Below are 27,796 nucleotides of genomic sequence, written 5' to 3' on the forward strand. Positions count from 1 at the left end.
TGTGGGAAATGTAGTCTTTCAGGAAACAGAATACTCCATTCGTTCTTTCAGTTTAACTCAGCCTCATCCATAGAACCGAACCAGTTTTTTTTTTTTTTTTTTTACACTCGAAGTCAACCCTGAGCAGACCTCCTACTGAGTATGGATGACTGATTAATTTTGAATCGCTGCACCCCTCCCACCACACACACACGCGCGCACGCACACACACACACACACACACACACACACACACACACACACTGAAACAAACACGCGCATCGTCACATTTCACCGGTTGGAACTGAAACTGAGTATGAGAAGGAAACAGCATCTGGTTTTACGCTTCAAACAAAACGAGGGGACTTCCCGCAGGTCCATGTAGCCTGAAGTGTGTGTGTGTGTGTGTGTGTGTGTGTGTGTGTGTGTGTGTGTGTGTGTGTGTGTGTGTGTGTGGATGCCTGCTGTTGCAGAATGCTGGCCCGCTGGAATTTCCTTGTGTGTATGAGCTCTTACATTTTTATTACAGTAAGGAGGAGGAGAAACTAAAAGAAAAACAAAAACAGGACAGAGCAGAGCAGGGTAAACAGACAGACTGGTTGAGAATCTCTCCATCACTTCCTGCTCACTCTCCCAAGTTTGTGTTCTGACCTCTGATTGGATTAAAATAAAAAACTGGCAGTGTACTCTCTTCTGATGCGTTGTGTTGATTGAAATGTTTAAAAAAAAATTTGTAGTTTTAATATTCTGCTTTTTCACATAAGTTTCTATGCTGGGATGCATCATGACATGCTGAAGAGCTGTCAATGCAGAAATCATTGCAGTGAGATGTTGACGAGGCAGCAACAGACCGAGTGAACATCCCGACATCTAGTGGTGAAAAACAAAAATTACAGTCTTTCATTTTGCTCTTTGTCATGGTCAAAAAAACTACTAAATTTAACAGTTGTAGATTTTTGTTTCCGAACAGAAAACTATTTTGAAAACTTCTTAACTTTTATGGGTTTTTATCTGCAAAAGCATTAACTTTGAACTGAAAGCCAGCATGTCCAGTGTTGGGAAAACTTTTTAAAATAAATACAGATTGAAAAAGAAATAGAGACCTATTGAGGATACGTGGGTGCAGAAGTTCTCTGACAGAACCTGGTGTTGGACGCGAAGAGCTTTCCAAGTCAGAACAAGAATAAAAACGCACTCTGAAATAAACTGAGAGCTTTTACAAGTTTCATCAGCGGTGATGTCACCCGTGAAAACTTACATGATTTTGTCAGAAACCTGCCAGCAGCACAATTTCCACACGGAGGTCTTGCTAAGACATGGTTAGAGTGTTCTGCCATAATCCACACGTGACAAAACAAATGCATGATTCATTTTCAGCTTAGCACAAGTTATCCCAAGGTTCCTGATAGACGAATATTTTTTTGCTGAGGAACTATGAGACCTAGGGTTTCCTTCACCTTAATCATAGGCCATTCAGGGAGAAGATGGGCACTTTTTCTTCTTTTAATTTAACTGTCAGCTGTCCTCTGTCTGTCTCAATCCAAGCAAGAAGATCCTTCTTTTTTTCTAGTTTCTTCCATTCTCTCTAAGAAGCAAATATCAACTTCTGAACCAAAAACCTGACCCATTCCTGTCTCTTCTGTCACTGTAGTTGATCTGAGGGTGTTGACTCTTTTTCTTCTCCATCTACTGTTTAAAAGTGTTGACCGTTTCTCCTACCAACATTTCAACGTTCCGATGCTTGGCAAGCAACAAACCAACCAACCGACCAACCAACCAATATTTTGATTGTTGGAGGAAATTACTCTAGATTGACTTTTTGAGCCCACTCTTGATCCAAGGCAGACTTCTGAGATATTCTGTAGATTTCAGGATATTTTACTTTACTTGCACCACAAAGAACTCATGTTTGTTTTAATTGTTTTTTTTTTTTTTTCAGCAGTCCCAAACAATCAGAAGAGGTATTGGTCAGAGAAAATATGCAGTCTTTTATTGTCCGTTGTAGATTTTCAGTCTTTCCTGGATGGGTTTCATAGACAGATGTGACTTCTTGGCTGTCCTTCATGTCCAAAAATGTTCACCTCAACATATGTGCAAACGCATTTACATCTTCGGAACCCTTTTTGGATAAACTCCTTTTGAGGAATTGTATTTTTTTTTTAATAGCAAAGCTCATGAACTACGATTTATGAATCATTCAGACGGAAAACAAGGCAGAAAAAAAGTCTTATCTTGACATTAAAATCAATGAGAGATAGGTTTATATGCAGACGATGCTGTTTTGTTCTTACGTCTCAAGGTCAGAAGCACACTCAACCAGAAGCCCGTGTCCTCTCTGAACCATCTTCTCTGCAGAGTTGTTTGTTTTGAAAAGTCGTGTGGCTTCTCTTCTCTTTATCTCTGCCAGATATCATCTGCTGAATGTCAAAGACCTAATTGTTTTTACAGAAGGCTCTGCCATTGCTGACAGCAGCCACTGCGTTGGCTCATTCTTTTAAGCTGTGTGATGCCGAGGCACTCCAGGTGCTACCACAAAGCTTTGCCAGGATCCCAACAAACAGGCCCCTGCTCAGGGAGCTTTTGGCAATGCAGTGAAAAACTCAGATCTGTTTCTTATTGTGAGGATGATGAACCCCCTCACGGTACAGTAACATTGGTCTGATGGCTGGCAGGATGGCTGATGCTGGCACGAAAGCGGGGTGCCGCATGCCAGCCTGAGTCCTCTGCCAGGCTTATCCCTCTGCGGGTCGCAGTTGCATCTGATTTTAAGGTTGAAACATCAAAGTTTGTTGCCAGGATGACCCGACTGCCCCAAAGAAACAGACGGCCACGGAAGGGTGCATGTCAGCAAACACTCGGATGGATGTAGGACCCAAGGTAGGGTGGCAAAGATCAGACATAAACAGAGATGTTGTTTTTCAATCTGGATTTGAAACACGGAGGGACACTAACAGTGACAGAATGGACCATGTCAAATGGCGGAAGAATTACAAAAAGATTGCAGATTATGTTTGGAAATCTTTAGAGAGGAAGCCTCTGTACTCTAAAGGGAGTGTGGCAGCGTGACTTAGACTTATCAAATCTATTAACAATCAAAATAAATCACAGGATTGCTTGAACTATGTTCTTCGGACAGATCTGACCAAATTAGAGATGCTGGGACATGAGGCAAAGCAAAATCCATCCACACATCCTGTTTGATTGCAGCGTCACAGAGGGAGAGAACCTGTTTTCACCATTAAGTGGGTGAGCGGGGGGGTTGATTGAAAGGGCTCCTTTGGTGTGATATGTCAACCTTGAAGCTTGCCAGAAAAAAAGAAAAGAAAATGAAAACACCTAATGACTGCTGTATTTGCAAGCAAAACTCGGGGCAGACTTCCCGCATTGTCCTTTAAATGTTGTAGTGCTGGGCATTTGTGTGTTAACTGTCAACATCAAGTAAATTAAGTGCGCAGTTTGCCTTTGTTAAATGAAACGGCATTGTGCACATACACATATCTTCCTTAAGATTAATTTATCTTTCACTTCGACTCTTTTAATATTCTAGCAGGCGTCTGTATTTCTGAATAATTTCATACTCTTTTTCTGTTAAATTATTATTACTCGTTCTAGAAATTAAAATGTACATTTTCCGAGTTTAAGGAATGTACTGGAACGCAGCATCCCAGCCATAAATGAGATCAAGGTCAAAAGCAGTAGCAAAACAAATTCCGGTTAAGTTTAAAAAACAAAATACAATTGTAGCTATAATTTAAATGAACGGGATTTAACTGACGAGTTTATTAACCATTGTACATATTTAAAAACCAAAACTAAACACAGACTCTTAAAACTAATTTTAGTTCCGAATGTTCCGATGTGAACTAATAGTGGGTACTTTATTTGTAAGAAGTTATATTTTCACAGCTTGAATGGATCTATTTCCGGTTACGTGCTGTTGTTTCAGTTCAATCTTGACGCGGTGGGGGGAGTCCAATGGAAGCCTTCGTCGTAAGCTGAAGAAGACAATCGAGTCTGAATTTGGGCTGATAAACTGAGAGGAATTTATTAAATGCGCTTATAAATCCACTTTTTCCGCCTCGGCCTGGACCTGCCGGCTTATCCTGGCCGTCTTGGATCCTCTGATCCACCGGTAACTGCCTCTGTTCGGCCTTGTTTATACTGAACAGCTCGACTCAGGGAAGCAGAAGGCCCGGCGGCTCTTCTGCTGTCTGTCTGTGAGGCTAACGGCCCTGTGGGCTCATCTCTGTGTCTGATGCCGATCGGCTCTTTAACTCACCGGGTAAGTGAAGGAACCTGTGACGGGTTAAGACTTTAAACTGATCTGCGTGGAACTCTAGAGCGGTGGAATGTCGGTTTGTAGTTATTGTTAGCCGTTAGCTTGGAACTAGCTCCGGCTAATCCGCTGAATCTATGCTAAAGCTAACAGCTAAAGTGTAGTTAACGGTTGAAGATAACTTCAGACAGTCACGGCAAAAAGAAGCTCTAGTCTTCTTTAACCCAACAGTATCACGGCATATTAAAGAAACCAGGCTTTTATAATGTTCTAAAATGACTCAAATTTAACATTATAATACACAAAACACACGAGTGTGTTTAGGCTATTAATATTTATTAAACAAAGATGAAACAAACAAAAAATCCTAACCCTACATTTGCTGATTTCTGGAATATCTAGAATTTGAAGTTGCAGCTGTTGCTCAAATGCCAGTGATTAATCTATTATTACCAGAGAGAGCATCTCTGTAAAAGTAGTAGTTTTGCCAGTTTGCTGCTCTGGATGGATACAGCTGTCTAAGACAATACCAAGACGGAAAGTATCAGCAATGACATTAGAGAAGCAATTGCTTCTCTAATTGCATTTACACTGTTTGAATCTGTTCATTGTACAAAAACGAAGATTATTTACAAGTGTTCTTCCCTAAAGCGGGGGGCCAAGGTCAGACCATTTAATGCTCAATAAAATGATAAAAACAATGGATATAGAAAGCAGAGATGTTTGTGGAGAGAAAACATGTCTGCTAGTAATTTCTCCCTTATGAGAGAGTACATGTACTAACTAAATTTGTTTAGGAAAACCTGCTTTATTATTAGAATATGCACATGTTCTGATATTAAATAGATCTGACAATCTAGCTTCAGGTTAACTAGTTTTTTTTTAATCAGAAATTTTTCAGATATAATTGCCATTGTAACTCTTGTAAAGTGCAAAAAATTCAAGTTGGGTCAGTATCTGGATATCCAATATCACAGGAGCGGACGGACACAAAGTCTTCCAGCTAAACTGGCCTTTATTGAATATGGCAAATAAAAGCGTATACAAGGAGAACGCTTTGGTCACCGTCCCTCATTGTAAAACTCTGAGTGATACATTTTGAAATAAATCCGCGCGATACTACACATTCACATCTGCAGAATTGTTGGTTTAAGTCCATTGAATGGTTTCGAAACTACATTGAAAAAAAACAAACAAACAAACATTAATTTTCATTGTTTTTATTCGTAGAGAACATGAACCAGATGCAACAATGACATCCAGATTTGGGAAAACCTACAGCCGCAAGGGAGGAGAGGGCACGTCCAAGTTCGACGAGGTCCTGTCCACCAAAAGAGGCACCCTCAGTACCAAATGGGGCGACACCACCTACAAGGCAAAGGTGGGCTCCAAGCGAGCGGGAGCCCCCAGGAATGACTCGGTCCTGGAGGTCTACAAGAAGCCCCGTCCCTCGGAGGACGGCCTGGACGATCCGTTCGGCTTCGACAGTGACGAGGAGTCCAAGCCGGTGACGTCCCGGGCGGGCAGCAAGTCGTCACCCTCCAAGCCGACGTCGGCCGAGCCGCCGCAGGCAGAGCGGCCGGGCTTTTCGTTGGAGGCGGGCAGCCGGTCCAGCTTCCAGGGGTTATCGTCCCATGCTGCCGCCGCTGCCGCACTGTCGGCTGCGGAGAGCCCGTGGTTCAGTGGCGACGGGAGTCAGCCGGAGATGATGGAGGACACGGCCCGGTTCTTCAACAGCACCACTTCAAACACAGGTAAACAAACACGCAGACTGATTGTGTAGCATCATAAAAAGCCAGAGCAATCATTAAGCAACAGAAGATCGGCTTTGAAACGGGGATCGTAAATCTTCAGCTTATTGCTGTCAGTAAACAAGATGGAATCAACATTGAAACGGGGTCTAACGTTGTTAAGTGACAGGTGGTCGGCGCTGATGTTGTTGATTTCAGTGTTGTGTAACTCGAGCTGAGCGCCTGCGATATTTTGTAGTACTATTGTGATAAAGATTGTGATTTAAAAAAAAAAAAAGATAACTTATTTTTTTAGGTAACTGTAAGCTCTCTTGAAGCTTTGGCTACAGACCGTAGCTACCGTCCATCCATTGCAAATTCTTGTATAAGTTTTTGCTTGATGGTTAGTTATGCTTCTTCCACCGCACTTTTTCCTTCCTGCCAACTTTCTGTAAGTGCGCTTGGATACATCTCCTCTCCCCAGGAACATCTAGCTTCTTTAGCAGTAGCCTTTTGCGGTTTACCCTTCTTGTGAAACATTGTCAATCATTGTCTACAGGACAACTGTAAAGTCAGCAGTCATTTTTTTTCTTTATGTTTTTTCTTTTTTTGGATTATGTAATCCAGAAAACGGCAAAACATAACCTTTCTATATCAGTTGATATTTTGCTAAGCACGTTTTTGGAAGTCTGCGTTAGTTTTATGCCTGATCAGAAACAAACAAAGTATATAACTGTGTGTGTGTAATGGATCTTTCCTCTATCTAACGTCTGCTCCCGTTTGAAGGTTGCCGTCCGATTGCACCTTGATGCCATTTATAATGTGCAGCTTTTGGCACTGTTTTTTGCTTCCACACCCACACGAGCTGGGATCCACGCATCATGACCTCATACTCTCTCACCCCACCTCCTCCATCTGGCTTAAGAAGCAGCAGGTCTTCATATTTATTTTTTCATTTACCTGTGGAAAGAAAGAGAGGAACATGGAAGCCGCGCAGAGCGATTATGTTCTCGCAAAGCCCCCGTGTTTAATGAGTGAACGATGAAATCGCTGCGGTCATATTGAGTGTGTGATTGCGAACAGCCTGCTCACTTATGTGGCTGACACATGAATCGGTGTGGAGGAAGAGGAGGATGAAGAGCAGGAGCAGCAGAGTCTCAATTCCTCTTCAGGTTTCAGAGTGTTGGGACTCGTGTCATCCGATTGTGTGGGAGGGTCTGTCCTGCAGTCTGGGTGGGTTTCAAGTGGTAGTTGGAGTTTCTCTTTTTGTTTTGTTTTTTTGTTTGGATTAGACTTGGGGGGTGGGGGGGCGAAGCAAAGCTCATGAAATGAACTGATAAATCATCGCAATCATCATTGACATCTCGACTGAACTCGGACTTCCTTCCTGCCGTTCACTGCTTGCGATCTTTGGCTATCTCAAGCGACTTGTTCGGCTGGACTTAAAAACGTGCAGTTTGTCACAAGGTAACAAAAAAAAAAATTGTACAATGTCTCATTAAAAAAAAAAAAAAGCAGTAGACTCATGACAAAACAAAGAGGTTTGAGCTAAACAAAATTTAAATCAATTCTACCATCTTGTTTCAAGTCCCGCTGACGTACTTAAGACATGAAACGCCCATCAGTTTCATCTCGTCTTAAACTTTAGCTTACAAATCAGATGCACTCTTGCAGCACAACAAGGACGTCAACGGTGTATGTTGTGCCTGATCACTGTTAAACTGCAAAGAGCAACGATTTCATCCCTTTCCTACCATCTCACACCGAATGTTTACTCTTTGCCTGAACGCACCATGCACTCGGCTTTCACACTTCTGACAGCATCCTCTCTCACTGGTACTATGTATCAATGAGCTTCGGGAGATACTTTGATTGAAATTCAGCAAATTTTATATGTGCTGAAGTCTCTCTTTTTTTGTTGTTTTTTTGAAGGTTTTAAGGGAGTTGTCCCGGTTCATCTGCCGTTTCAGTGCTTCAAAATAAACTTTTATCAAAAACAGCTTCGGGCAAAAATTTGCGTTTTATTATTTCAGTCGTGTATCTGGCTAAACTCTAACTGATTTTATCAGCTTGATACTGAGGACCGGCTGTTTCGTTTCCTTCGCCACAGACTAAGGACACGGACATCAACCACAGTTATGATTTTTTTTTAAATAAAGCCACATTTAACACTTTGTGCTCCAATACCAACGAAATACAAAATAAATGTTTCAACTCATTTTCGTTAAAGATTGTTGACGCATAGAATTGAAAAGCATAGACTGTGCTCTATAGACCAATCAAACAATCTCTGTGCTGTGGCGGATTATGGACATGTTCTAATCCTTCATGATCAAGAATTATCATCTCACCCAATCCTAAACTGAAGGTTATTACAGACCTAGAGGGTGCAGATTAGGGCTGCAGCGATACACTAATCTCACGACACAATACGATATGCGATACTCTGCTCAGGATATGATATTTATCACAATATTCAGCACCCGGTTTGACACAGTTTTAAGATTTTCTGAAAGATGATTTTGGTAACATTTTGTGACTGTTCCACAGACATGGATCGAATGAATTGAACTGATGTGCGATACTGATGTAATAAATGTTTTTGTTTTACATTTGCTTTATTTAAATGTGTGTCTTTGTATTTCGTTATGCAGAAAAGAAATCCTTTTTTTTTTTTTTTACTTATTCACTTATTTTAGATAATGTTATCTATTTCATTTCATTATTTAATTAATTGCAACTGGTTTCATCACGTCATTTCTAATGTGAAACCGGCTGTCATTTAATTCATGTGGATTTGACATAAAACTCAAAGTAGGATTCAATGTATCGATACTCTCTAAGGGAAAAAAAATCGATAATATCGTAGAATTGATGAAATTACACAGCCCTGGTACAGATCACATGTGTGATGAAATAATTGTGTACAGTATTTTAGAGAGAATGCTGCATATCAATTATATCTCAGTGCTTTCTAGAAATAGCTCCATATCAAGTTGCATCATATTTCAAATATGTTTTTTATTATATTCTGAAAATTTTCAGGAAAAGAAATCTGAACAGGCCCAATTTAGGTTAGATTTGATACATTTGGTCCAAATTCAGTCACATTCTTTCAAGTAGAAGTAGGGGTGCACTGACTGCAGTTTTCTGGCACCAATTTTTCTTTTCTGACCTTAAAAAAATTGTTAAATAAGAGACAAAGTTGCTAAGTTGGCAGAGGCGGGGTGACTATTAGTTAGACGCGACCCGGTGGGCGGGGCCTGTCTGTCAGTCCACTCTCACGGCAGAGCAAAATGTGACAGCGGCGGATTTGTTGGAAATCTGCAGAGGTAGATGAGATCGGTTTTTCATGCAAGTATCGGCCGATCTCCCAAAATTTAAGAAAATCTGCTCCGATTTATCGGCGCACCCGTAAATAGAATGCAGTCATGTAGTCATGTTCTGACCCATTTACATAGAATGCAGTGCAGTCAATTACATCCCAATTAGAAACAAGGTGGGTAGAGACGGTGGGTTCGACTTCAGAATTTGAGAACAAAATGTCCAGGTATGTAGACCGACGGTCCCTTTATGGCGACGGCTGTTTTAACCGTATCCATTAGCGGCTCAGTCGATGTTCTGTAGCTCGGCCATTACGAGGAACAAAACTGGAGTGCCGAAGCTTTTCTGGCGGCTCTGTTCATCTTTCAACTTTTAATTTACCGCGTGTTTCATCTAAGAGCCGGATGGATCTGAGATGACCCAGTTCCAAGGTCAAACCCGGGTCTTCTGTTCAGAGCAGAGACGTTTAGGGTTCGGTGTTTTCATGTAAAATGGTTTCCTGTTTTTGTTATGTGGAGCGACTGCTGCGACTTTTTCCAGCTCAGAGTTATTATCGCGGTGGTTACAAATGCCTCTGATCTGCCAGGTTCTGATTTTTCTCAATGAGAGAGCCGGAACGCGTCCGAGCTCAAGCCTTTGATTCTAGAGTTAAATCTAGCAAACATTTAAAAGAACAAGATGTCCTGCATGATGGAGGTTGTGTAGTTCACAATTTTATATCTCTTTCTTTAATGTATTTTTTAAAAAACAATTAATTCTAAAACAGTGAGAGACTAAGATGTTTATTGCGTATGCTCCTAATGGGTGTTAATTTTTGAATAAATGTAGCAGCTTTCAGACGAGTGTCGGTTTGGCCTGGATGGTGGCTGCTGTTTGTTTTTCTGATGTGGCTGTATGACCCGTTTGCAGAGGTGCTCATAGAAACGGTGAAGTTTTAGCACCTGGGGACGCCTAAGAAGATAAGATGTGAGTTTCTGCACATCTAAGTTCCACAAGTCGACACACTTTAGAGTTCCTGTTTTTTTGCAAGAACATCCTGCTTGAGCAACACGATTCTCTTTGGTTCACAGCGTTGATTTACAAAAAAATATCATCAAGCTAGCACCTAGCGAGAGGAACTAAACAGGGCATCTGACTTATTTTATTTAAAGCATACTTTCAGGCCTTCCTTGAAAGCGGTTAGGGATTTCCTTTAAAGAGAAATTTTGTGAATTTTGTGACTGATTTCTGGTTTTTGACCTGCTAATAAATTGTAGCTGATGTTTTGTTTGTTTTTTGTTTTTTTATTCATAAATTAACATGCAAGAATAGGATTCAAAACATTTCCCTCCAGACTTCCTTTATTTAGTTCTACATTTATTAAGTATTTATAACAGCAGGAGAGGTGATGTCACACTGTGTGTGAGATGGTTTTAGTGTAAAACTAGATTTTACTAATATTTTAAAACAAAACAGGGATTGTTGTCACCTTAAATTAGGTCTGGGCGATATAGCCTAAAGTCAGTATTATAATATAATGAACAGTTAACCTCGATAACAATAAATAGATGATAGCAATAGCACACCTATGCTGAAAATAAAGAATATAAGTTGATGGATACTTCACAACCAGTCATATTGATGGTGTGATTCCACCGGACTGGTTTCCATAATTATTTTTATTGCCGCCTGCCTATACACCAACAAAAAAAAGACAAAAAAGAAGAAAAACACGGAAAATAACAACATAGACAAAATGACGTCATTTGTCACCATAAACTTTGACGTCAGTTTTCAGTTTATCGCCCAGACTTGCCCTATTTATTGACGTATATATTTTTCCGTCTTAGGATCGTCATGGCAGAACCCGGCGTCGTCACAGAACCAGCACAGCTACTCCTGGTACCTAAATGCTTCAGACAGCGACAAAAAGCCCCTGGCCCAGACCACCACCCTGAAGACGGGCTCCCAGGCCGAATCTACGTACGACTCCTGGGACGCCATCATGGGTCTCCGCCCACCGTCGCCCCTCCAGGAACCCCGTAACCCCGCCCCCACGCTCTCCTGGGGCTCGCCGGGAATGGCGGCGGCTGGCCTTCACTCGGCACACAGGAAGCCCCCCTCTCCTCCGCGGCCGCAGAACCCCGGCGAGGGAAACAGTCTGACCTGCGAGTCCGACCTCGCCGAGATGTCCAAGTTCTCCCAGACGTCCGCGTTGTTATCGCTCGAAAGGAACTCGAACTGTCGGACGTACAAGAGGCCCAACAAGCAGGGCTCAGGCAGAGCCGCGGACTCCAGCGGATTCGACGCTGCCGCCTTTGGCTCAGATCTCCCCAAACCCTCCGCCGACGCCAACCATACCAAAACAACGGGCGGGGGACGGGGCCGGGGGAGGACGAGGGACTACACAGTGCTGCAGCCCTCGTCCGTGTCGGCGTCCAACGTCACCAACCAGGACCGCGGCAGGGACGAGTTTATTAGTGACACGGCGCCTGCCAGCGGCACCGGCGGCTCCTCTTCAGGCAGTATGACGGAAGCGGAGGAGCTCGGGTGGCAGCGGAAAAAGACCGAAGCCCAACAGCCGAGGTAGGACACAAACACATTGACTTTTTAAAAAATAGTCACTTTTGAAAACATGACCAAGTGCTGGAGAAAGGCTCATTAAATCACATCCTGTGTGTTTTAGTGTGGAGATTTATTCATTTGGATTAAGTTGGATGAACTCAATCTGCCCTGCATGATACAAATAGTTAAATTAGTTTTTTTAAAGAATATAAACATTTTATTGGATAAAATCCAACAATATATAATTTCTCTAGAGAACATTTTTCCATTTGTAGCCAAAACAATCCTTTTAACCACATATGAGAAGCCAGGCGCTTCTCGTTTGGCTTAGCATCACTACAGAATCAAGCTAATCTGGTTTTTGTTTTGTTTTTAAAGTGATTTTATAGCAACAGGTGCAAAATAGGATAATTTTTCTTGACAGAATTTGAAACTGTAAAGCTAAAACTATCACTTGAGATAGTATTTACAAAAAAATGTTAGTTTTTTTTATCTTCAATGCAAAATGTATATATTATTTATACCATTTTGGCTTAATTTCTGCACAGTGAGTACATTGTTTCAGCAAAATTGCCTCTTTTTTTTGAGTCAGTTAGCTATTAATTGATTTCTAAAAAAAAAGGTTGACGATTGTTCGCAAAGAATTTCTTTAACCGTTTCAGCCCTAGTTGCAATTTTTAGCAATAGTTTCGAAATGAAATCTCGTTCACGTTGAAAGAACAGTGGCAGACGGAATAAAAACCTCTCTCCGCTCGATACGCGACGCCGTTCTCTTGCGCAGGCCCAGTCCGACCCAGACCAAGTCCAAGAAGGAGGACCTGTTCGGCTTCGACGACACCGACTTCAACCTGGAAGAGAACAGCGCTGACAGCGGCGACGGCAGGTCCAGCTACAAAATCCAGTACTTCGGCTTCGACGACATGAGCGACAGCGACGGTGGGGACGACGCCGTCGCCGATTCCAAACCGAGGAGGAAGGTCGCGCAGGCTGCAGTATCCAAGGCGACCCCGGCGGTCACCGTCAAGGAAACGACGATCGACGACGACGACGTTCCGGATCCGTTCGAGAGGCTGGAGAACCGAGAGAGTCGGCAGATCTGGGAAAAGCCGGCGGTGAAGGAGAGCAAGAAGAACTCAGAGAGACCGGAGAGGAAGACTCAAAGAGGTAAACGCACATTCCAAAGAAAATGCATGACCCGACATTAACTTTGCACCGATCAGAGTCGGGGGCGCAGGGGGGGAACTGTAGTAAAGCTGTCAGTAATCCCAAATGGGTGAACACAAACGACACCAGAGTCTCAGTGATGTAAATACGACTGAGCATCCTGGCTGTAAGCGAGATTCAGAGTATCCACATTCTGCTCCTTTGGCTTGATGACCAGAAGTGCAGAGTGATTCACCGAGCTATAATTAACCCAACAGAAACAGAAATCACTTCTGTTTAATGTAACACAGACATTTCTGTTACAAGGCTGCAATTTTTTGCTTCCAGAAAAGAGGCAAGTGAGCTGTGCGATCGTATCTTATAGGGTACATATTCAAATCTGAGTTTCTCAGAAAAGCTGTTGTTTTCTTTATTTATTTGGATGCAATTTTGGTGATTAAAAAGTATGAAAAATGGCCTCGTCGTGTGGGCAGAAATTGGGAACCAGTCCAGCTCTCAGACAGAGATCATTTTTCTTTGAATGTGTGTGTGTGTGTGTGTGTGTGTGTGTGTGTGTGTGTGTGTGTGCGCGCGTGTGTACATGTAAACATGACACAGAGCCCACATTGTGCTCCAGATCTTTTTTTCCCCTTCCCAACAGCGATAACCTTGTTGCTGTTTGTTTTCGTCTAAACAATAACTCTAGTTTTCACCTCTAAAGTGGTGAATGACCTGCTTACAGGCTGTCTGTTAAAATCTTAAATTTATCTAATATTAAAGACTTTGGATATCTTAAATTCTTTTTTTTTTTTTAAGTAAATTGACCTTAATACATGAATTATGAGTCTTAAATTTTGTCTTGCCAGGACTATTTAATCTAATATATTTAATGTTTTGGGGTTTTTCACCAGAATTTTCTGTCAGACAAAAGTTTAAGCTGCACTGAACTTTTTCACGACGTTGTGACTCGAGGTCGTTGAGGGTACTGCTTATCTTACTGCTAACATTACCCCTGTTAGCTAGCTAGCTAGCTAGCTAGCTTTTTTGCGTCCAACATAGGTAAATGCAAATTTCTCACCAGCTAGCTGGACGAAATTGTACTTTTCTGTGGCACTATAGGTCTTAAATTCAAATCATAATGGACTTAAGAACATCTTTAAAAAGTGTTAAATTTGAGTTGGTGAAACCTGGAGAAACCCCGATTTAAGCAAGAGATAAAACCAAATATTTTCAGGGAAATCTGTTGGAAACATCGGACACTTTCACTCTCGATAAGACTGATGTGTTGGTCTCGTTATAACCCTACCAGTTCAGGTGGAACTTGGAATTGGAGGGGATAATCAGGAATGTGTTTTTTTTTTTTTTTTTTCCCGTTTTCCAGATACTCTGGACTTCTCTGAGGACGGCCTCCGAGTGCTGGCCAGCGGCCCCAGAAGGGCGGCTCAAAGCAAAGTGACCGAGAAGAATCCCGACACGTTCCGGAGGATCTTCAGCGCACATAAGAAGGTTAGACACAACGTCACTAAGGCACATAAGGGTCTGACGCGCCTCACGAGTGTCAACCGTGACGCTGTTTAAACTACAACACAAAGTCATTTACAGTCTTTGCAGACTAAGTGGATCCAAGGATGAGAAGTAGTGGCAGAAATGTCATGTTTTATCGTCTAAATGCTGCTGAAGGAGATGATAAAACTACCGTGTTCAGCAGAACTCGTCTTTGAAGGTTCCTAAATAGCTTTCAAATAAAAATATATTGAATACTATACCTGATAGCTGGCTCCGTGCTATGAAGCTTACCAGTTTAAATTCGCTGCACCGTTTCTGATGAAGACAAGTGGTCAAACATCGTCCCAGAACTACAGCTCAATGAGGGCTCTGAAAACTGTGTGGTGTCTTGGCAAGTAGGAAAAATGTAATCAAAAATCAGTGGGGCGGCGTATGTGTAATTTTGACCATGTGTGGATTAGGCTAATCCAAACTTGCGCATTTGATTCTTATTTTGAAAGAGATATTGAGGTTGTTTTATTATCGCCACAGCCTGCAAAATGCATTAAATGTTCCCAAATTAACTCTGGTTTTTGTCGTAGTGTTTTTTTCCCCCCGAACTTGTCCATTCGTTTTGAATTTAGGTTTTGGAAATGTTAATCGTATCCAAAACTCAGCCGCCTGCTCGTGTTTTGATCTCTCGATCGATCTGGTCTTTTCATCTAATTAGGGCCCGTTATAGCCGCGAGTGTTGCTGCGGAGTTAAAGAGGTGTGGATGGATGTACCTGTGGGGACGAGGGTTTCTCCGCCTCCGCCTGCTCTGACTCAATCCTCGGTGTGTTGGTTTGTGGCGGTCTGTGTCGGCAGAGCTGAGGAGTGGCAGACGATCAGCCCTTTTTCTTTTTCTAGGCTCCCGAGCTGGCCCGTCTTTGCTGTGTCAGCGTGCTAATGGCCTGTCGCCGCGCGCCTCATGGTGCCGGCCTCAGATCAGAGTTATCGATCGGCCTCTTTTAGAGCTGACGCAGATCAGCGGCACTCAAGCAGAGCGGAGAGTCTGTGTACTTTGTGTTAGATGGAGGAGGCAGGGTCCTGAAGAGGAGGGCTGTGGGGTGTAGCCTCTTTATACATCTGCTCTTGAAGCTTTTATCAAATAAACAGCCTGAACCGGAGCGATAATTATGTTCGGTCTTGTTGTACGGCAGGAGTGTTTTTAAGAAGTCTCTGACCCTCGTCCTTTAGGTAATCTGTCAGGTTTGTCTTAATGAGCTCCACAGACCTCATTGGGTTCTTTTCAGTTCACAGCTATTTCAGCTTTGGCGCGTCCTTAAAAAGTCTGAAATTCATGCATCTAAAAGTAAGGCCTTAAAATGTCTTAAATCCACTTAAGTTGGCCTTAAATACGTTAATGGCAGGTATTAAATTTCGCCATGGCAAGACAATTTAATCTTTATTTTTTTATCACAGGACTTTTCCTGAGCTGTTCTCAGACATCTTCATTCCATTCTGTGACTTCAGGCTGTTAAGGCTACCGCTAACTAGCTCCTAATGTACCCTTGCTTGCTAGCTAGCTAGGTTTTCTGCGTCTGTCGTGGGTAACTTCAGATTTATGGTCGGTTTGCTTTACCATGTTAGTCTTCACCACTGACCCACATCTGTTGCCAAACCTGTAAGCTACTGGGTGCATTAAAATTTTCAACTTAAATAAGATTCTTACTTGCATTAATTCTTAAGTTAGATTCGATTTACTTAAGAATCTTACTTACCGCAAATCTTACCAGGCTGTTTGGGGTCTGGTCAGCGGTGGTTTTGGCCTTGGCTCCGTTTCTTTCCTATCATGAACACCGACCTTAACTTAAGGCAAAAATGAAGGTCAGTGGGAAAATGTTTCCATAGTGACGCAGGGATTCGTCAGTATTTGGGCCTAACAGGTGAATTGGAAGGATTTCTTTTCTTTTTTTTCTTTTTTTTCTTTTTTTTTTGACGGTGTGAGCTGGAGAGCGTTTGACGCTTCCCTGCAGGACGGTGACCGGGGGGAGAGAGGAGTTTGCCCACCTTCCTGCCTCGCTTTTTTTTTTTATCTGCACCATGCTGCTCAGCAGCAGGTGGGTGGGATGGGCGGGGGGCTCCTTGTGTCATTCAGATTACTGTAGCAGGCTTTAATTTGCTGTGTTGACGTTCCAGCTCTGCGCGGCTCATCCCCAAACTCCCCTTTTGTCTCTTGCTTATTAACCCTGCAGAGAAACTTTTTCCTGCCAACTCGGCCTGCTCTCTTTCTTCCCTCTGTCTGTCTTTTGTTTTTCGTCCTGAATGCCCTGGCAGCCACCAACCGCAGGTTTGGCACTGAGGATGGTGTGTGTGTGTCCGTGCGCGCGCGTGTGTGTGTGTGTGTTTGTTTTTAAGTGCGTCTTGCTGTTTGATCATCGCTGGCTGACTCTCACCAACTTCTTCTGCATCCGTTTGCTCCTCGGTTCACTTGCTCATCCACTCTGTTCTCTGCTCTCGACTTCTCTCCATCCGTCTGATTGAGTCCAGCTTGTCAACATTTTTGCTCTTTGGCAAATTTTGTGCACGATGTGCCAAAAAGAAATGGAACCCTTTAAAACCACCGGCTTCAGGTTATTTTATCTGGAGCTTATGCAGTGTATCAGTAAAAAGTAGTGCATGATTGGGAAGTGAAAGGAAAATGTCTTGCGTCTCTACCCTGAAACTTTTCTCTTGTTGTCTTTGGTTGGATGGAGAACGTCTGTGAACGCTAGTTTGCAGTTCCTTCTGCAGATTTTCAGTTGGCATTAGGTCTGGACTTTGATTAGGCCAGTCTAACTCCTATAGATATGCTTTAATCTATTCCATTACAGCTCCAGCTGAATGCTTAGGGGTGGTTGACCTCTCTTCAGAGTTGCTTTAGGCCTGTTTGCCTGCTTCACTGAACAAAGGGGCCAACTAAAAATGTGTCAGTGGTGTATTTTTGTGTTCATTTTGTCATTAAATATGTGCTGTTTTGTATGGTCCGTCACCTAAATTCCCAATGAACGCTTTTTGCAAAGACCTGCTGAGGTAACCAGCAGAGTTCAAATGCACCACTCGACGCTCGCGATGGAATGAAACATTTAACAGCGAATTAAATCGGGGCCTTAGTTTTATGTTTCATAAAGTTTTACAACAAGCAGTTACAGTAAGAGCTTCCCTTAATCAGATACCCACACAAAGGCCTTGTGTGACTTTTAAAAAACAAAAAAATCATCCTAATAAAATGTAAACAAATAATTTAGTTAGATTAGTCCCATTAGGAGCCCAACGTTTTCCCCTCTTGTCCTGTTGGCTCAGCGTCCTTGTATCTGTTTATATCTGCTGGCTGTCTGGGGAAGAAAAAAAAAAAAAAAGAGGAAAATGAGGTAACTGAAGGAAAAGACAAAAACTGCCGATGAAGTGTTTCTGTCTGCATCAGATTGTGTGTCAGCTTGAAGTTTTGCCTCAAACTGCAGGTGGGCCGGCGGCTCCACCGTGTTCTCAGCTGCCTTTCTTCGCCGACGTTCAACCCGTTTCCTGTTTTTGCGCTGCGTTTCAGTCTCCCACCAAAGCCGTGTACAACGCCAGACACTGGACCGTGGAGAGCGAGGAGGAACCGCCGCCGCCTTTCTTCTCCTCCCGATCGCACGCGACTTCAGTAAGAACGCAAGAGACGGCGCCGACGCGGCGTCTGACCGGACGTTTAGGTTTTTGCGGCTGCACTGCGGAAACTCACGGACACTTTCCCCCGTTCCCTCGCGCAGGCGTCTGTCCCGACCGGGAGCTCCAGCAAGGAGCCGGCCGACTCCCAGAAGGACGACGGGGTCTTCAAGGCGCCGCCTCCTCCTCCGAAGGTTACGAAGTGCGTCACCGTTCCCACAGATCCGTACCAGGACACGGTCACGGCACTCAAGTGCCATAAAGAACACAAAGAGGTACGCTTCCGTTTGTTTCCCTGAATCGCACTCAGAAACTCCTGACTAAAAACCAGGAAACGCTTCCGACTTCTCTTCCCCGCCGTCTTGCGTCTGCAGCTCTACACGGTGGTCCAGCATGTGAAGCACTTCAACGACGTGGTGGAGTTTGGGGAAAACCAGGAGTTCACGGACGACTTCGAGTACCTCGCCACCGGCCTGAAGAGCGGCCAGCCGCTCAACACTCGGTGCCTTAGGTACGAAAACGAACACCTGATTCTAACGGTTGTAAAAGGAGCTTAATAGATTTTAAATTTTTATTCTTACAGAATTTCAGCCCTAAGTTGGAGTGTTTACATGTGTCGTGGCCATCGTTGTTGTTTGGTTTCTTCAGCGAGATCAGTAATCGATTAGTCGATGATTATGCCAATGATCAGTCAGCCATGATTAATTCGGTTAATCGTTTCAGCCCTACTTTAGAGTGTTTTGCACGCGTCACTGCAGGGTGTCGTGAACATCACAGTTGTTGGGTTTTCTCCAGTGTGATCAGCCTGGCGACCCGCTGCGCCATGCCGAGCTTCAGGATGCACCTCCGGGCCAGAGGGAAGGTGGCTCAGGTCTTCAAAACGCTGAACGACGCCCCGCAGCTCCCGGTAGGGATCACACTCGGAAGAGCGACGCGGTTTTCCAGAACTGAGCCGAGTGCTTTGACCCAGATTGTGTTAATCTGCTGGTTATCACGCTCTCTCTCCTCTCCCCTCCCCAACCTTCAGAACCTGGCTCTGTGCACAGCAGCTCTGATGTACATCCTGAGCCGTGACCGGCTGAACATGGACCTGGACCGGTCCTGTTTGGACCTGATGATCCGGCTCCTCGAGCTGGACCAAGACCACGGAGCGGCGGCGGAGCCGGACTCCAGCGTCCAGTTTAGTGCCAAAGAGCTGGCCAAGATAAAGGAGAAGATCAGGAAGCTGTGCGACACCGTGCACAACAAGCACCTGGACCTGCAGAACATCACGGTGCCGTGACGCTCCGAGTCTTTCATTTCCAATTTTCAAGCTTTTTTTTTTCTTTGAAAAGAAGCTGCTCCTAAAACAGCTCCTTCACACCACCCATAGATTTCAGGCTGTTTTTAGCGGCTCGATCGGAGCTGAACTAAAACGCTGCTTATCCTCTCCCCCTCGCCCCCACCCCTCCTCTTACAGACGGGTCATTTAGCCATGGAGACGCTGCTGTCTCTGACCTCGAAGCGAGCGGGAGACTGGTTCAAAGAGGAGCTGCGGCTGCTGGGAGGACTGGATCACATCGTGGATAAAGGTGTTTGTCTCAAAGGGACAGAAAACGCTCGCGCCGTCTCCCGAGTGTTGAATGTGACCGTGGCTGTCCCCCCCCCTCCCCCCCGATCTCCACAGTGAAGGAGTGCGTCGACAACCTGGACCAGGAGGACCAGGAGGAGAAGCTGGTTTCGTCGCTGTGGGGAGCGGAGAGGTGTCTGCGGGTGCTGGAGAGCGTAAGTGTTTTCAGGGGGGGGGAGGAAACTGAAGCCGTACTACAAAAAAAAAAAAGTTTATCCAAGTACATTTGAAATGAGACAAAACTAACTTCAAAGTAACTTTCCAGATATATATAACTTGTTTTAAGTCAATAATATTAATAATAATTTTAAAAAAAACTACTAGCTCAACTGGCAGATTATTTCAAGTATAGCAGGTTAGTGGAACTGGTACTTTTTTTATTTTTTAAATCAATATTCTGGAATAATTAGCCTAAAAGAAGCTATATCTTGCTGAAAAGTTACTTTTAAGTTAGTTTTGTGTTATTTCAAGTGTATTAAGATATTTGTACTGGAAAGTAGACTGGGTTAGCTTGAAAGTGTTGAAAGGTCCTGCTTTAAGAACTTTTCCCTCTTTGTGATCTCTGAAAGTGTCAGCATAGGATTCACACACAAGAAAATCAAAGAAAAGCTCTGAATGAAACGGAAGTAAGTGACCGTTTGGGTTCATGCAGGTGTCCGTCCACAACCCAGAGAACCAGGGCTACTTGATCGCCTACAAGGACTCGTCGCTCATCGTCTCCTCCGCAAAGTGAGTAATCTTGCTTTAGGTTCCGACTGCGGATCCTAAATGTATGCGGCGTTGCCGGGTCAAGCCGCATATATTTCATCTACTGAGACTTCTTCCTCGTTGTGTGACGATCAGACCGACGCCACGTAAATCCAGACGTATCGATTTCCCCCGTCAGAAGCTCGAAGCGCGCGCCCCCTCCCCAGCCAACCCCCCCGTCTTTGTGTTCCGTGTGCGTCACTCGCTATTCAGTGGATCGTTATCGGGGTTTTGTCGCTCCATTTCCTTGTCGTGACCTCCTGTCACTCTCAGCGGCGACCTTTTTACCTCTGACCTCAGCTGGAGGAGAGGATGACGTCACTCTTTCGCTTGTTTCTTCAGTGGCGGGGGTTTTCTTCCCAGGTGTTGCAGCCTGAAGGCAGTTTTCTAACCTTCCTGTGCTTCAGTTTGGTCTCATAAAAGACGAGAACACTGATACAAATAAAAAAAGAATCAGAAGTTATCTACCAGAAATAATGTAGAGCTTAATTTTTTTTATGAACAATCCATAAGTGTAATGCTCTTGATCTAATTAGCTTTCTGTTTTTTTCTTCTTACTGAGACTTACTTGACTTTTTTTTTTTTTTTAATTAGGAATTAGTTTTATGTAAGCACCAGAACAGCTAAAGAAAATATGAAGGCATTTACAACAGAGTGAATTAACAAAGCTGCAAAGGGACAATAAAAAACGGAGGTTATTTATTTAGTCATACATCACCAACCAGCTGTTGTTTCTGCAGCTAACACCACCACAAGGTGGCAGCAATGCACAAAGTTGTTGAGTTCGATAAACCTTCCAAAAGAGACAAACTCCACCGTCCCAGTTTCATTTGGATGAATTACAGAACCCAGTCACGAGCGTGTTAAAGAGAAACTCTACTGATGACTGAGACGTTGTGAGAACCGCCATTATCTGAAGGAAGACGAAGAATCAGTTGACCAGCTGATTCTCCTCCCGGCTCCTCCTGCTTTCCTGCCCTTTGGGTGACCGGGCAAAGAGCGACAAAGAGCCGCTGTTTGGGAGTGCGACGCAGGCTTCGGTCTGAGCCCTCAGCTGTCCGCTGGTTAACTCGATTAACCCCGAAATCCACGGGGTGAGGCCCCCAGAATGACCGAGCTCTGCTACCGAAACAGCCAGACGGCACGGGCTCTCAGTTCTCTTCATCCGTCTCGCTCGTTTTTTTTTTCTTCAGTCTCTCTGTCACTCCCTCGCTCTTTATTTCCTTCCTTTGTTCCAGTTTCCTGCTTTCCTTCTCTCTGAGTTGTCTCCCGTCTGCTTCCCTCCATCGCCGATCACTCTGCAGAAGCTCCTCCGTCTGCATCTGACGGCTTCAGCTGTCTGCAGGCCTAATCTGATAAACCCCAAACGGGAACGCAGCAGGTCCTTCTGCCATTTGATGAGCCTCATTTTGTCTGGCCACGAACTTCATTAGAGATGGTTCTCTGAAAGGGAAAGAAGCATCGTCTGTGACAATGTTTCTTTCTGTGGAAGACGCTTCTTTGCCCAGATGAGACCAAAATTAAGTTTTCATAACCTGTACCTAACACACATGTTATGTATCAGTCTGAACACCCATGTTAAAACATGGTGGTGGCTGCATCATGCTTTCTGCAGAACACTGAAACATTGAAAGTCCATTAAAAGTGCCAACTTTCCATTATTTTGTAAATAATGACACTTCCATGCACAGTTGGCACTTTTAATGCAACTTTTAGAGCAACTTTGCATCAAAAGTGTCATTATTTACCAAATGACGCTTCACAACAACAGTTGTAAACATTCGTAATGACTCCTTCATGTTCGTGACAGGTGTCATGTTGGTCTTATGCACACCCCGTCAAATAAAGTGTTACCAGATTTGTTCCTCGCCTTAACCAACTAGCAAAGGGGCTTAAAATAGCTAACAGCAACATTAGCATTTTTGTTATCAATATGACATACTGGCATAGCTAACATTATCTGCAGGCAGCAGAATTACAGAATTTCTTCCAAACAGAGTTGTTTGGAAGAAAACAGCAAAGCTTTTTTGCCTTTTGGCTCTGACTTGTTGCCGAACACGACAAAGACCACTCCCATGATTGCGCAGTGCAAGCAAATACTATTAGCTCGTCTCAGAAAAGGGCTAACGTTACCGTTTAGCGTCACACGTGCTCTTATCTTGCTAAGGATTCAGCCGGGTTACACCGGTTGGCCTGAAAAGAAGGAAACACAGAAAGCGTCAGTTGGTCAGATTAGCGGAAAAGTTGTGACAACTGGCGAAAATTGCAAGTCGGCGCAAAATCAATCGCGACTTCCGTGGAGGGATTGCGAAGTATCCCGGAGTGAAATACGACGCCATCTGTCTGACAGCCGAAACTTGGGCCAAACTGGGTCGTCAACGGCCAACGATCCCAATCGCATTTACAAAAGACTGGCTTAAAAAAACCAAGATTCAAAACCTTCATTTAAGCGAGGATGAGCTTCCTCCGCATCGCGACTGTAGATTCCCCCCTCATCCCCCTCTGTGAGCTCCGAAGTTAATTTCATCCAGATGTTCCTTTTATGTCTTTCCTTCTGTCTTTCTTTGCGTCCAGACTCTGGTTTCTGCTCTGTTCATTCACCACTGACATTTGATCTAATTTGGTTATTTACATCGTGCTGCTGACCCACTTCACCCTCCCAGCTGCCGCGGTCGGACTTTGCGCGCGCGCACACACACACACACACGAACAGCGGTTTCCCTGAATGCGGCTCTGTTTTATTACGTCGTTGAAGAGTTAAAGTCCTGTTCAGAATCTGGACGTGAACCAAGTTCGTCACCTGACAGGCTAGAACTTTCAACTGTTTTCAACGTTATTTATTGTTGAAAACTCATGTTTTCAGACACCTAATGAAAAAGACAGACATTTTTTTTTTTTTTACTTACCCTGTGCGGTTAAATCAGACAAAACTTCTAAAAACTGCTGAAAACGGCTAAACTTGGCAAGGAAATATTTAATTTGAGCTCTGATGTCATTTACCTTAACACGATTTGTTTGTATTGTGAATATTTATTATTCCTAAAAGGTATAAGGACTTATTGATCCGTGCAATTGATGTAAAGGTTGGGCTTATGTTTTATACTTTAAACAACGTCATTTAAGTTGGGGGATTTTTGTGGAATTGGTTTTTTTTTTGATCTCATACCACCAGTTCCCGTGGCGATAATATTTTGCGATTAAGTGTTGAACCTTCTGTCTCAGGGCTCTGAGGAGGTGCGAGCAGATGATCCAGCGGTACAGCAGGGAGGTGAAGTCGGACGGCGGCACGGTGGGGAAAGCAGTGGAGAACTGCATGAGGGCCATCATCGGAGTCCTGCTCAACCTGACGCACGACAACGGTGAGGCTCCGAAAACGCTCAGCGAAGATGTTTGAACCGCAAAATAAGCAGTTAGAGACCAGTGCTCTCATGTTTTTGTTTTATTGTGTGTGTGTGTGTGTGTTTGTGTGTGTGTGTGTGTGTGTGTTTACGCAGAGTGGGGCAGCACAAAAACGGGCGAGCAGGAGGATTTGATAGCGACCGCTCTCAACTGCGTTCTCAAAGTCCCTCAGTATCTTCCTCAGGAGCAGAGATTTGATGTCAGAGTGCTGGTGCGCATCACACGATACCCCGAGCCGACAGGGAAAAACCCCCGAGAAACAAAAAGCCCGGCTGAACATGATATGGAGTGTAACGATCGACCTTTTTGCGTTTCCGGTGCGTTTCAGGGTCTGGGGCTGCTGATCAACCTGGTGGAGTACAGTGCCAGGAATAGATACTTCCTGATGGAGATGGAGATGGAGGGGGGCCAGGGGCCGTGCGACTCCACCGTCCTGCTCGGCGAGCAGCATCAGGACCTGGGCGTTGGTGGCAACGGCGGCGGGCCTCTGAGCGCCATCGCAGCTCTCGTACAGGTAGGGCTGGGCAATCCGGGCTCAGGATTTTTATCGCGATATTTCATGATGCTATTGTGATAACGATAAAAACCATGATAAACTATTTATTACAACTTTTTTTTCTGGTAACTTAACTATGTGACTGCATGGCGCAGCATTTGTAGCGCCACAAATGCACATCTTGACAAATGTCACCATTTGACTCGGGCGTCATCAGGACGCCACTTACTTTTGTTTTATTTCATGAGTGTGTTTTTAATTATATTTTTGAATTTGCTGATATTTATTGATGCTCCCGTGGCAGAAAGCACAGAAAGTGGTGAAAATATTTTTGATAATTCTTGTGTTTTTTTTTTTTTTTTTTTTAGGTCTTTAATTGGAATTTATTGAGACGCGGATAAATCAGGATTCTTATTGTGATAAGAAATTTTCACGATAAATGATACGATAAAGTTAGATTTAATGTTGGGGACAGCCAAATTTTGCTCTGAACTGGTCATTTTCAAATTATCCTGGGCTTAATGTAACCCAGCATCAGAATAATAATAATAATAATAATAATAATAATAATAAAAACAACCTTTTAATATGATTAAACTTGTTTCCCCCTCAGCTGTTCCTGCAGCGCGAGCGAGCCGCCGTGCTGGCCGAGGCGCAGACCGATGACCTCATCAAAGAGGCTCCGAAGCCGGCGCTCGACCAGAGCGGCGAGTGGCAGGAGACTGGAGGCGAGATCCAGTGGGTTGCCAACGACAATGCCTCAGACAAGCAGGAGGAGGCCAAGAAGAAGAATAACGACGAGGAGGACGAGCAGTTGGACCTAAACAAAGGTAGAGTGGCGCTCCGGTTTACTCTCTGGCCAGAACTCGGTCGAATTGTGGGAATAAAACGTCCCGATTTCTTCCCCGTAGCTCTGCAGCACGCAGGGAAGCACATGGAGGACAGCATCGTAGCCTCGTACACAGCACTGCTGCTGGGCTGCCTGTGTCAGGGGAGCCCGGTGAGTCTCACTGCGTTGCCCCACACATCCCCGCTTACAGAGAGGTATAGTTTCTATGATTAATTACCACTGTCTGGTGTTTGTTTCCACCAGATGAATGTGACTACTGTGAGAGAAAACCTGCCAAAAGGAGATTTCTCCATCATGACAGAAATGCTGAAGAAGTTCCTCAACTTCATGAACCTCACAGTGAGTCGCAGCCTTTGGAACATTTCTGTACCTGAGGATGAATAGCACACTTTTTTTTTTTTGACAGCAGCTCTAAGGAGTTGAGATTACAAGCTCATTTTAGCAGTGCCTGTTAGCAACTAGCGTGGTAAGCAGTACAGCAATCGTCATGCAAGTATTTTTAACAGCTGATGATTTCTAAAAATCCCGCCACCATTTCCAAATCAATGAGCGACATGTTGAAAGCTCAAAACGATGACTCCTTAACTGTGCCGTACGCGTTCAGCCTTCATGTTATCTGCCTTAAGTGTGGCTCTCTCTCGCTCTCCCGCAGCCTAGAAGAACCTCAGACGCGTCTCAACATGTTGTAGACAAACAGCCGTGAATAGCTTCTCACATCTGGCTCCGTTATTAAACACATCACCGATAACAAAAAAAGGTTTTCCTAGATTTCTAGGTTGAAACAATGCAAGGCGCAGTACAACTGTAATGATTCTGATACGAGTTGAAATTTATTGTGGATTTTCTTTAGCTTTTAGCTAAGAAGAGATTAAAACGATTTATGAATTAGGTCAGCGCTGACGATTTTTTTCGAAGGTTTTTTTTTTTTCCTATAATCGCTGAAACTCTGATCTCTCTGTCTGCAGTGCGACGTCGGCACCGCAGGACAGAAGTCCATCTCCCGGATTATTGACTACCTGGAGCATTGCTAGAGAAGCCTGACACACACACCCATACAAACTCTATGCCTCACACACCAACACATACACTGTCCTCTGCCACTGAGAGACGCCTCCTCCAGTCAAAGGCAGCCCCTTTCACACCCCCGTGGATCGTTGTTCGTTGTCATTTGGTTCCTCCACCCGTTCTGAAGTGTCACCCTAAAGCAGTGTTTGGCTTTTATTTGTTTTTAATTTAAAGTTCCTCGGGATGTTGATTATTTCCAATCCTGACTTTTCCTCTTTGCTTTTCTGAATTTCTTTTTGAAAATTCCTCATTCACCTCCCTCCGATTGCAAACGTTTTTTGTTTTTTTTGTTTTGTTTTTTTTCTGTGCCGACTCCCTCCTGTCCTCGAAGCTTCAAAACATCGCAAGATGATTTAAAAGGAAAAAAAAAAAAAAACCCAGAGAAGTCCAAATTGATCTCTTTGCTTTGAAAGTGACATCCTCTCTACTCCTCTCATCTTGCGCTTCTCTTCCTTTTTCACCTCTTGACTCTGTGGAAAAGACGCTCAGGAATCAAAGCTATTGATCTTTTGTGGGTCAGAAGCACAGAAACTAGTCTGGACCACCTGGAAGTGTCACTGTAGGCCATATTTTTTCCCGTTTATTTTTTTCTTCTCTTGTTTGCATTGTCAAAATTCAAATTTTCTGATCATTTTCTAGATGTAACACCCGTTTTATCCCTAACAAACGGCTGTAGATGGACGCAGACACGAAGGAAGCTAAACAGAGATCAAACACGGCTGAGAGAGGAGGAGAGAGGAACTGAAAGTGACACCAAGATAGTCTGAGGGTCCCTGAAAGCTTCAGGTGGACAATTCTTTTTAGTTTCCTTTTGGGTTTCTCAGACTTCAAATGGTGTGTTTTCTGACGCACTGGAACCCAGAAGCCGATTGGCTCGCTCGACTCTGAGGATTATCAGGTTGGGGATAAATCTAATCCTAAAACAAAACAAAACAAAAAAAAGTTCTTAGGATTAAAACTATTACTATTACTATTACAAGGATCGTTTTTGGCATTTCATAGAAAACAAAAAACGCCTCAATCAATAAACATTTCACAGGAACCAACACCTTTGAGTCTTGTGTAAAACCCAACGGTGTTGGTAATTCATAGTTTTACTCCTTTTAACTCTGCAGCCTGTGCTCTCACCTCAGATATGTGTTCTACGTTTTGCCAGTTTAGCTTTCCACTGGATCCGATGTTGTCGTTTAGATACCAAATTCAGGTTCTTCAAAGGTTTCTTGATTTGTTCGAGGCTCGTGTCATCACACACACACACACACACACACACACACACACAATTAAATCTTCACACTCCTTTAAACAGAAGTTTACAGAGCTTTATTCCCGGACGTCTGCAGAATGAATGGAAGAGCTTTCTGTACATAGTCCCTGTACATAGATTGATTTCCTCGTGTAGGAGGAAAGTTATTTGGAGGGTTGGGGGGCTAAAATGGGTGGGTCTGGAGGTTATTAAGGGTGGGGTTGTGGGAAAATTGAGGG

General features: G+C 43.8%; 1 protein-coding gene across 1 annotated transcript; it reads left to right on the plus strand.

The window, feature by feature from the left end:
- Positions 1 to 3,922: 3,922 nt before the first annotated feature.
- Positions 3,923 to 27,328, plus strand: LOC106957630 (wings apart-like protein homolog). The gene is made up of 20 exons (XM_015049040.1): positions 3,923 to 4,261; positions 5,486 to 6,009; positions 11,139 to 11,874; positions 12,635 to 13,017; positions 14,378 to 14,502; positions 18,048 to 18,146; positions 18,253 to 18,423; positions 18,523 to 18,659; positions 18,944 to 19,055; positions 19,176 to 19,421; positions 19,608 to 19,719; positions 19,815 to 19,912; positions 20,410 to 20,486; positions 23,727 to 23,863; positions 23,999 to 24,114; positions 24,232 to 24,417; positions 25,013 to 25,229; positions 25,311 to 25,399; positions 25,493 to 25,588; positions 26,215 to 27,328. The coding sequence occupies exons 2-20, from the start codon at positions 5,508 to 5,510 to the stop codon at positions 26,278 to 26,280; spliced, it is 3,705 nt and encodes a 1,234-aa protein (XP_014904526.1). The 5' UTR covers positions 3,923 to 4,261; positions 5,486 to 5,507; the 3' UTR covers positions 26,281 to 27,328.
- The last annotated feature ends 468 nt before the right edge of the window (positions 27,329 to 27,796 follow it).

Source organism: Poecilia latipinna, unplaced genomic scaffold (genome assembly GCF_001443285.1).
Source record: "Poecilia latipinna isolate Pla-1442-1.1 unplaced genomic scaffold, P_latipinna-1.0 Scaffold920, whole genome shotgun sequence".
Classification (NCBI taxonomy): domain Eukaryota; kingdom Metazoa; phylum Chordata; class Actinopteri; order Cyprinodontiformes; family Poeciliidae; genus Poecilia; species Poecilia latipinna.

Coding starts and splice junctions, on each gene's coding strand:
- LOC106957630 (XM_015049040.1), top strand. CDS start 5,508: ATGACATCCAGATTTGGGAAAACCTACAGCCGCAAGGGAGGAGAGGGC. Junction 18,660..18,943: donor CTCAACACTCGGTGCCTTAG/GTACGAAAACGA, acceptor GGTTTTCTCCAG/TGTGATCAGCCTGGCGACCC. Junction 19,056..19,175: donor ACGACGCCCCGCAGCTCCCG/GTAGGGATCACA, acceptor CCCAACCTTCAG/AACCTGGCTCTGTGCACAGC.